Source organism: Xyrauchen texanus, chromosome 37, assembly GCF_025860055.1.
Source record: "Xyrauchen texanus isolate HMW12.3.18 chromosome 37, RBS_HiC_50CHRs, whole genome shotgun sequence".
Lineage (NCBI taxonomy): Eukaryota > Metazoa > Chordata > Actinopteri > Cypriniformes > Catostomidae > Xyrauchen > Xyrauchen texanus.
Window position 1 is genome coordinate 23,993,213 of NC_068312.1, and position 10,780 is coordinate 24,003,992.

General features: G+C 36.4%; 1 protein-coding gene across 2 annotated transcripts; it reads left to right on the forward strand.

Annotated features, from left to right (window-relative positions):
- The first annotated feature begins 424 nt into the window (after positions 1-424).
- On the forward strand, positions 425-8,784 carry LOC127631102 (homeobox protein aristaless-like 3). Of its 2 annotated transcripts, none has more exons than XM_052109079.1 (4): positions 425-801; positions 5,361-5,635; positions 6,018-6,143; positions 6,866-8,784. In XM_052109079.1, the coding sequence occupies exons 1-4, from the start codon at positions 465-467 to the stop codon at positions 7,226-7,228; spliced, it is 1,101 nt and encodes a 366-aa protein (XP_051965039.1). In that variant the 5' UTR covers positions 425-464; the 3' UTR covers positions 7,229-8,784. The 2 variants fall into 2 exon arrangements, with proteins under 2 accessions (XP_051965039.1, XP_051965040.1); XM_052109080.1 differs by having other exon boundaries at positions 5,364-5,635.
- The last annotated feature ends 1,996 nt before the right edge of the window (positions 8,785-10,780 follow it).

A 10,780-nucleotide genomic window follows, 5' to 3' on the forward strand; every position in this document is an offset into this window, starting at 1 on the left:
TTACCATAATTTTGCCATCGATTCTTATTCCATATGGGGCGTCTCATATACAGCATTTTATAGCCCTCTTTTGCACGACTGATCAGTTCTGGGTTTTGCTTTGACAGCGACCAGCAGTGTCGCGCATAAAATCTTGGACTCAATATCTCAATATCAAATCTGGACTGAAGTTATAATATGTCATAAGGTCATGCTTTCGATAATTACAAAACAATAATAACCCATACTCATTATTTTATCTCCATTTAGGCTATATCGATTTTTTTTTATTATCGGAAAAGATATCGTTAATTGACAGGAGCCGCACGTGATTGAGTGCAAGGCATATTGAATCTGCTGTCTCAGTCGCCCCCTCCCAGTTCACGGGGAGGGGGGATCACCCTCTCGTTCGCTTATACACAAACTTGTTCTCTGTCGACAGCATCCAGGTTTACTGTCTGCGCTCTGGCGCTCGGGACGAGGTGATGGAGACGGGGAGTTGTTTGTCTTTCTCTTCGCCCCAAAACAGGATCACGGCTGAAAAATCCCCTTGTTTGGAGCATAATTCCGTCTCTTTCTTTCAGTGTGAAGATCTCCAAAAGTCCCTACATCTTCCCCTAGCGCAGCGACTAGAGTTTTTTAACACACAGTCAATGGGACGTTATGCTGACGCCGGTTCTGCGGACTTTGCGCACGGTGTTACCGCAACTCCGCGCTCATCGCCTGGAAAGCATACAAAGTATCTAGAAAATATGAACCAGGAGCAAAAGACCTTATCGGTCAGTGAGAAGAATTCGTCATTTTACGAGAATAATTCCGATGGTAAGTGAAAACTTTTTAGTTCAGTACTGCATGTCAGCGCCAAAAAGAGCGCTTTGGTCGTGGTGGTGTATGGGTGTTGTAATGATGATAATAATAGGCCTAATAATAATAATACACAAATAAATCTCATACGTCATCGTTTACTCAGCATTATTAAAACTCTTAATAAGACTAAAGAAAAAAGGACAGAGGACATTGTGGAGAAATATCACGGAAAAGCTTAAATATAGGCCTATTTCGTTTGCACATGCTATTTCATTTCCAAACTGTTTATTGGTGTGTATCTGATTCATGGGCCTAATATCATTAAATGTATCCAATTATCCAGAATTATGTCACAATGAATGTGTTTGATACATTACATGTGTTGATTATGCCTTTATTTGATAAATGTTTTTTTTTTTTTTTTTAATGATTACATCTAATTTAGTTAATTTAATGTACTAATTATTTATTTTTGTTAACCCAACGTGCTTTGTTAAGCACTTTGAAATTAGACGGCTGTATTTGACAATGTGTCATTAGGCCTATTTTAACTGTGTTTTTGCACATTTTAGAGAGGCAATTGTCAAATACAGATCTTCAAATAACAGTTCGAAAATTATTATGAATATGTAACATCAATAGGACGAAGAACCTACCAACATTCAAATAAATAAAACTAAACATAAGGGGCATAGGCCCTATTTCTTTAATGTATTGTATTTTCTATTGTATTTACAAAATACAAGAAACATCTTGAAAAATTAACTGGCCCTAATTAAGGGAAGGTGATGGTCTTTATTTTACAACAGTTTCCTCTTTTAGGCTGTAAGACAGTTTTGTCTGTCTGTTTATGTTCAGGTCATATTATCATATAGTCTAAAGGGTCATGCTACATTTTAATATTAGGCCTATAATATAAATAAATAATTGATTGCGCCTTAGTGATTGACCTTTTAAGTGTCTGCTCGGGCTAGAACTATACATTTCAACAGTTATTTGTTATTACTTGGTTATTATATAAACCAAGTTATAAAAGAGACGTCGGTGGATTGCGGAACTCCTTTGTCTCCGCAGGTCTGAGGTCGTGTCATGTGGTCCGTTTTGTTTGTTTTCAAATGTAGGCCTACCCTGTGACATATCCTAAACACGAACACTGACTTCCCGTCAAATATAACAGATTTTTAAAACATTCTATGACGCTTGAGGATTCTTTCTACATTTTCTCCAAACTTAATGGCATAAAGTTGCGAAATAGCTACAATCCTAAAATTGTATTAACTAGTTTATTATTATTTTTTAAAATTTTTTTTTTCTGGTTTAACGCCCAGAACTTAGTGCAGCATTATGGGAGCCAGGTCCAAAGATGAACAAATTCTAAACTTTCACCAATATGTTCAGGAGTTTGTGTGCTGCCAATCATAGAAATTGCACGTCATCTTTTCGAGGGGCTGAATTTTGAGAAACATTTCTTAATTTAATAAAGAAATAATGCTGGCTATAAGACAGGTTCCTGAAATATTGATGCTCAGTTTCATAGAGATTAATGAAAGTATAAGAAAATGCATTATACGTGATAGCCCATTGTGTGGATCATTGGGATTTCCGCTTATTCTGGCTGTGCTCCTTCGGCTGGAAACTTATAAGAATCACACAGAACAGGATTCCAATGACGGTCATCAGTGCTACTGTGATTCTGAATTACATGTAGGTCTACAAATCATATAGAGGGACACTATGTGAATAAAGAATGTCTGGTTTGAAGTCTGCACTTGCATGCAATATGTGACTTCCATTTTGTAACAGACAATGCAACTGGAGCATATTTGAATCTGCCATTATAGGAAGATGAGGAGGAGGAAGAGCCCAAACAGCAGACTCTCACTCAAATATATATATAGACAGACATATTTTCTTGTATATAAATATATATATATACAAGAAGATGACCCTGCATTAGTAACACACACACGTGTGTGTGTGTGTGTGTGCGTGTGTGCGTGTGTGTGTGTGTGTGTGTGTGTGTGTGTGTGTGTGTGTGTGTGTGTGTGTGTGTGTGTGTGTGTCTTACTATTGCAGGGTCAAATATTTTTTCTTGTTAAATCAATGGCACTGTTGAAATGAAGAATAGGCCTATAGGCCACCATTTAGTTATAGCCATTATCATGTTTAGACAAGCTGTGTGAGTTTTCTTTTTAGGAAAGTGTACAATGGCTTTGTAATGACCAAAATGCATTAACATAGGCTACATTAAGTGTCTGATCACATTTGAAGCAAGGAGAAAGGACTGTTTAAATTGCACATGAGTGGTTCGAGGCTCTCCTTAGTTTACGAACGTTTTTACGAGCTATTTATAGATAACGATATTATTGGGAAATTAAGTAGCCTATTGTACATGCGACTAACCTTCTACTTAGTGCTTCGAAAAACCCAGCCATACATTTAGCATTTCCATATGAACGTGTAGGGCCTAAACTAGTAAGTTCATGTTACGGAAAGAACTGCTATTACTGCTATTACGCGATACGGGACCTGTTATATCAAGTAGATTGGCATTAGGCATTTGATTGGTATACCTAACATGGAGGAGGTGTGTCGAGCAAATTTAGCATGGAGTTGATTGGTCACAGGAAAATAGTGTGAAATTGCCATGCTTAATATTATGACATTTTAATTTTGTGTAGCCAGCACTGAGAGGCCAACACAATCTGTTTTGTCTCATGGCTTGCAGTGTTAGCCTGCCAGGATATATTACTATGTTTTTGCTGTGTTGCAGAGATTAGGGGGTCTATCATGTTACTGATACATCACTAGACTCGATTTATAATCTATAATCTCTGAAAGACTGAAATTAATTAATTTAACAACTTCATCTTGAATGGAAATTAATACATTTTGAGAGATTAATTTGAAGACAAACAGAAATTTAAATAAATACAACGAGAATTTAGGTCATTGAAGGTCTTTATTCTTGACTTGTTCTAAAAAGACTAAGATAAATGACAGTATGGGATATCCATGTTCCTAAATTTGAGTTTAGTATTTTCCCAAATACACTTATGTGGATGTAGTGAATGGTTTGCTCTGATTTGGTGAGATTAAATTAGGAAGAACCATAAATATTTTTCCGCCTCATGAAATCACTGAGCAGAGAGATACTTTGAGCTTTAAAGCAAACTGCCTAAGGATATTTTATGACCCGCGATTGAGTGTATCAGTATTAACATAAATATTTTTACTCATTCAGACGCAAAACAGTTGAGTTCTTGTTAGGGGACTATGTATCACTGTTATTCTCAGACATTACTTTGAATCTAGATGTGTCTTTGTTATTATTATAATTATTTGTTTTAATTAAGTTATTTTGCCATTATATTGACCAAGAAGATCATGGTTTAAATGATTCAACCCATATTATGGCTCTAATTCTTTCTATGTATGACATACTCAGACAGCTATAAGAAATCTCAATAAGACATTTTAAAACTTTTGAATCCAACTACATTAGGACATCTAGAACATAATGCACTAGACATGTTCTTTACCTTCGTTTCCATAGAACTTAAGAATTAAATGAATTCATTTGATTTCTTTTTAGTGTGTTGTTTATTTTACACTAATTTAAAAAAAAAATTGCATTAGAATTTCCCCAAATTCCCATGAAACCGACATTTACAAACACGTTCTTTTTTTACACAAGTGTAAATTAAAAAGCCTTCATTTATTTTAAAACATCACTTCCCGTCTTTATAGGGAGAAAAAAACGCATCCTGTTTAAATTCTGTTTATTATTATAATCGTTTTTCCAGATTTCTCCCATCTATTTATTTATTTTTTTGGTCTAAAATGTTCTGTTTCTTACCACTATTTAACCTATCATATACATTTTTTTTATCGGACATTGTAATGAAGTGTTTTCTTTCGGTCCTGATCAAGCAACTCTTAATCAAGACAAGTTTAATCAAAACAAGCTCTACTGACAGTGCTTGTTATTGTCTTTGTTTAAGTATTTGTAATACAGTGTGTCTGTACAAGATTATTTCAATGGCCTGCTATTTAAACTATGAAAAGCAAAGATATTTTTGATTTTATGTGACTGTTGCTAATAATTTTTAAGCCAGTAATGGGAATTCATATATTAGATAATAACTTTTATACTTTAATTTTTTTTTTATAAATGTATACATTTTAAAAACTAATTGCATTTTAATTTTAAATGAATTTGTTCTTATTATGCTACTTAATATTACAATTATTTTGAGGTCACTTATCCTTGTCAGACAGCTATAGCTTTATTACAGGAGAGGATAACTAATTATACAGTATTAATGACAGCAGTGGGTCATTCAGCTTCTGTTTTGTTCAGCATATAAGGTCTCTGCAGCTGACATGTATGAAGGGTGAGCAGACAAAAAAGCACTGTAGCTACCTACTCATCTTTATACTATGTTGAATTAGCTTGTGCACAGTCTTGTATATATTAGAGGCCATACTGATCTCAAATCTGCTTTTAGTGCATGGCAAATCCCGTCCAACACTGCATGCCCTCAACAGCAATCATTTTATCTTGGTGTCAGCAGGAGATAAGCCCTTATCCAAGACCCTTGGCTATCCCACTCTGGACTCTGAGTGTTGCGGAAAATTAAAAGAGCCGTCCAACGGATTGACTGGAGACTCCATCGCTGACTCCATCGACCTTTCTGGCATGAACAAGAAACGGCGAAACCGGACGACGTTCAGCACCTTTCAGCTGGAGGAGCTGGAGAAGGTCTTTCAGAAGACACATTACCCTGATGTGTATGCACGGGAACAGCTGGCACTGAGGACGGAGCTCACAGAGGCAAGAGTGCAGGTGTGTTAGACTCCATGCATAGCCTATAATAACTTGCCCCAAGGTGGTTACCTGTAAATGTAAGAAGCAATGGATATTCTGATGTACATTAGAATTAGGATGTAATGCTTTCTATTCGATGAATGTTGCTCATTTAATAAATTCCTTGTTAAAAATGAATTGTTAAAATTGTCGTTTAGAAAGATTAATAAACAGTCTCGTATTAGTAGCCTACAAAAATGGTCATTTAGACCCGTTAATAAACAGTTTCACAATAGCACACGAACCAAATGTAATTATTTAAACATTTTAAGGTGGTGGATGTCTATAATTCTAACAGGGCAAGCAATGCCTCATCACAACAAATTTATTCTTTGCACCCTCACCCCACCCTCCACCACAGGTTTGGTTCCAAAACAGACGGGCCAAATGGAGGAAACGAGAGCGCTACGGGAAAATGCAAGAGGTGCGAAACCACTTTGCTGCAACATATGATATCTCCCTTCTCCCTCGCTCCGACTCATACCAGGTACACACATGAATACACAGACTCATAAGAGAGAGAGAGAGAGAGAGAGAGAGAGAGAGAGAGAGAGAGAGAGAGAGAGAGAGAGAGAGAGAGAGAGAGAGAGAGAGAGAGAGAGAGAGAGAGAGAGAGAGAGAGAGAGAGAGAAAGAAATTAAGCCTTTTTACTGGGGAGCTGCTTGGCTTCGGGTTGGATGGGACAGTAGTGCACTTTTTCATAGGCTATATTTGTTGTCCAAAACATAGATTACATTTTGGTTTCTATGGTCTGATATTCTGGTCACGTGCAATAGGCTAGCACAAACGTAATGTAAAAACATAATACAACTTGTTACTGTTCTCACACCAGAGCTGAACTCTTGTCATGCCTTCTGAGACATTATTGAGAAGTTTCAGACAAAAGAGGAGAAAACACATTTGTTATTTCTATGTGCAACATAAAATACTCTATGTTTGGACACAAAACTACAAAAATGAAAACTAGAGTGGAATGTAATACTCTGTGTAATCTGGGAGATTGAAAATGTTGCATTTCAATCACTGATTTTTTAAATAGTTTTTTAAATATATTATTCATTTCTAAATAAGTGTCTTTTGTTTATTATTATTATTATTATTATTATTATTATTTTGATATCATGCAATCATTGTAATTAATTCATGGACATATTACAATCATTTACTAATGTCTATCTTTTGTTTTTTTTGCCTTGTATGTTCTTGTAGACGCAAAATAATTTATGGCCAGGCAGCGTGGTAACGGGAGGTGCAGGCGGAGCAGGCACTAGCTGTGTCCTGGGATCGGAAAACATGGCGTCATCCTGTATGACCTCTTATCCCCATCCCCACAGCAACCTAACTGGGCTTATGGGTATGTCCGCATCCCCAGGCCATCCTCATCATTACCATCACCATCACCCACCCCACCACTCCAGCATCAATGGGATATACTCACTCCATGGCTTCCCTGGAGGCCTGGGATCCCATTCCTTTGAACCAGGACCAGAGTCTGAATTCAAACCCTCTGGCCTTGTGGCCCTGCGGATGAAAACCAAAGACCCAGGCAGCTTGTTATCCTGGCCAACATGACCGTCAAGCTGCAGCGATTGTAATGGCATCACTGAGCCAACAAACAGTTAGCATGCCTGCACATACAGGCATATACTCATAAACGAAGAATTGCACAATGCTTTTTAACACTCAATACACACCTCTTTTTTTGCAGACAAAGATATTTCTCTTTGTTTTAATCTGTTTCCATATGGAAGCATCTTGTTTGTTTGTGTGAGTATATTGTAACCCTGTGGGCCCCAAAGTCTTGGCACACAACTTGCCTTAAAGAAATATTTCACCCAAAAATGAAAATTCTCTCATCATTCACTCATCCTAATGCCATCCCAGATGTATATGACCATTTTTCTTCAGCAGAACACAAGCAAATATTTTTAGAAGAATATCTCAGCTCTGTTGGTCCATTCCTTGCAATTGAATGGTGGCCAGAGCTTTGAAGGTCCAAAAAGTATATAAAGGCAGCAGAAATGTAATCAATAAAACTCCAGTGATTAAATCCAGGTTTTCAGAAGCTATATGATATGGTGTTGGAGAGAAACAGGGCAATATGTAGGTACATATTTTACTATTAATCTCGACTTTCATTTTGACATTCTTCTTCTTTTGTTTTAGTCTATTCACATTATTCATGCATACCTACTGTGCAGAGAGTAAAAAAAGAACATAAATATCAATCAGTTTCTCACCCAAACCTATCATATCACTTCTGAAGACATGGATTTAATCACTGGAGTTGTATGGATTACGTTTATGCTGCCATTATGTGCTTGCATTTTCTGGATTTACAGAGCTGAAATTTTCTTCTAAAATATTGTGTTTAGCAGAAAAAATAAAGTAATTCACATCAGGGATGGCATGATGGTGAGTAAATTATGAGAGAATTTACATTTTGGGATGAATCATCCCTTTAATGTAAAATTTTACAAACATTTCTTGAATACTGAATTTTGCAAAAACAGTGTAATATTAATTACCAAAGAATATGTGCAGCGTGTTTAAGTATGTTAATGACAATCTCATAGTTTCAGTGTATGCAGACAAGTGTTTTAGCCCCATTATGACAGTCAATAAATGATTTTACATTTCCTGACTTTGTGCATTCAAATACATCACCACTAACGATCCACAATATATTGTTGTGCCAGTTATAGCTAGATAAATACTTTACATTTTGGATTAAATGTTTTTTTATTTGAGAGAGGAAACAGATATATTGTATTACTGTATTCTAATCTCTCACTCTGTGCCATTGTAAAATGCTGTAAAGTCTGTCAAGTGTCACTCAATGCATCAGAAGCACATGCCAGCCCTGCTAATATAAAACCAACTGAGCAACCAAAAACCCCTCACTATTGAACTGATGATGGATTCCAAGGCTCTCCATCACACCCACCAACCATAGGTCTGGTGTCTGACAACAGGGGCAGAACCACAAATCATGTTATGAGTCAACTTACATGCTATGATCCAATGGTTTTGACCAAAAATCTAAACAAATATTGAAAAGCACTGCAGACGCAAGGCTCTGGTGGATGCAATACAGTGTTTAAGGAAATAAAGTGTTACCTAACTGTTTGAAGGCAAAATTGTAATAGCAATTATTTTAAAACAATAGAAACTCTATGGATTTAAATGGATTTTAAATCAATTACAAATAAATGTACATAAATCCAAAACAATTATTCAGTTTTGGCTGGTTGAAAACTTGTATAACTAAACTGTACATCATAAGGACAGAGCTTCTAAAGAACAACAAGCATAGAAAGTGTATTTCTAAAACAAGTTAATGTCAGAAATATAGTTTCTCATGTTGTTTGTGTGTTTTGTGTGCCAATCCAATGTGTGAAATTTTTTATTTATTTTTTTGTCCCAGAAATGTGACTGGTATGGACTTTTCAGCTTCATAGGTTTTGTGACTGCATACCAATCCTGACAGCCACTCTTTCAGAGTGATTCACTTAATTTAAATGACACATAAGACCAAATTGTTTGAGATGAAAAAGCTGACAATCTGCAGTGGCAGGATTTTCAAAGCTCCTCTCATTTACCTAATTCTCTGAACGAGAACAAATCGACAATCGCTTTGGGGCAAGCAGTTCCTGCTGCTTCTTTCCATTGTGCATTCAGGATGACAAAAATGCTGGATCACATTAAGTACCAGTTTAGCGGACCATGCCGTGTTTTGAGAGAGCTGACATATGGTTCCAATAATAGAGGATAGAAAGGGAGGCTAACACAAACTCTCTCCACACCCACAGCTTTGAATTCCAGCCTGACCTTTCAAGACAGTGGAGCCAGCTCGAAATGCAAACTCATTTCAAATCCCAGATTAAAAGATGAGATAAAAACATACAGGAACACAAGAGAAGCGTAACTAAATTGATGAGAGTACAGTGAAACTGGCAGGATGTTGTTGGTTGAAGAATGCAGTGCGTTTAGTGTGCTAAAAGATGTAGGCTGAGTTACCACAGACACACCAGATATACAGCTCTGGAAAAGAATTCAGAGACCACTGCAAAATGTCTGGTTTCTCTGGATTTAGTATTTATAGGTATGTGTTTGAGTAAAATTAACATTTTTATTTTACTCTATAAACTACTGACAACATTTCTCCCAAATTCCAAATTAAAATATAGTCATTTAGAGCATTTATTTCCAGAAAATTACAACTGAACAAAATAAAAAAATATGCAGTGTTTTCAGACCTTGAATAATGCAAAGAAAACAAATTCATATTCATTTTTATACAACACAATACTGTTTTAACTTAGGAAGAGTTCCGAAATCAATATTTGGTGGAATAACCCTGATTTTCAATCAGAGCTTTTATGTGTCTTGGCATGCTCTCTACCCGTCTTTCACATTGCTGTTGGGTGACATTATGTTACTCCTGGTGCAAAAATTCAAGCAGCTCTTCTATGTCTTCCTCTTGATCACATTCCAGAGGTTTTCAATGGGGTTCAAGTCTGGAGATTGGGCTGGCCATGACAGGGTCTTCATCTGGTGGTCCTCCATCCACACATTGATTGACCTGGCTGTGTGGCATGGATCATTGTCCTGCTGGAAAAAACCAATCCTCAGAGTTTGGGAACACTGTCAGAGCAGAAGGAAACAAGGTTTCTTCCAGTATAACCTTGTACGTGGCTTGATGTCTTGCACCCACTGTGAAATCTGCTGGAGGATCTGTAGATCCAAAGAAATTAATAATATTGCAGTGGTCTCCGGAGCTATTAGCCAGATATTGATGAACTCAAACTAGAGCAGAAATGTGTAAAGTATAGGAGTTAAGTTTTACTTGTTTTGATGCAAGGCTTATAGCAGAAAAATGTGGTTTTGAACGTCAAGTCAGCAGTTGAATTTGTGTACTAGTATGTCTGTAGGCCTATAAGTAAGCTATATATTATGTTGGATTTTGTATTTGTATTAGGTGTAATCCATTTATTTCAATTAGATAGTGTTTTATTATATTTGTATAGGAAGTTTCTTTTTCTAGCACTTAACATTCTCAATTGGATGCTTGTTTCTGTTGATGACACAAGTCTCATATGTGAAGCAAAAGCACCTTTTATA

Coding starts and splice junctions, on each gene's coding strand:
- LOC127631102 (XM_052109079.1), top strand. CDS start 465: ATGGAGACGGGGAGTTGTTTGTCTTTCTCTTCGCCCCAAAACAGGATC. Junction 5,636..6,017: donor TCACAGAGGCAAGAGTGCAG/GTGTGTTAGACT, acceptor CCTCCACCACAG/GTTTGGTTCCAAAACAGACG. Junction 6,144..6,865: donor CTCGCTCCGACTCATACCAG/GTACACACATGA, acceptor ATGTTCTTGTAG/ACGCAAAATAATTTATGGCC.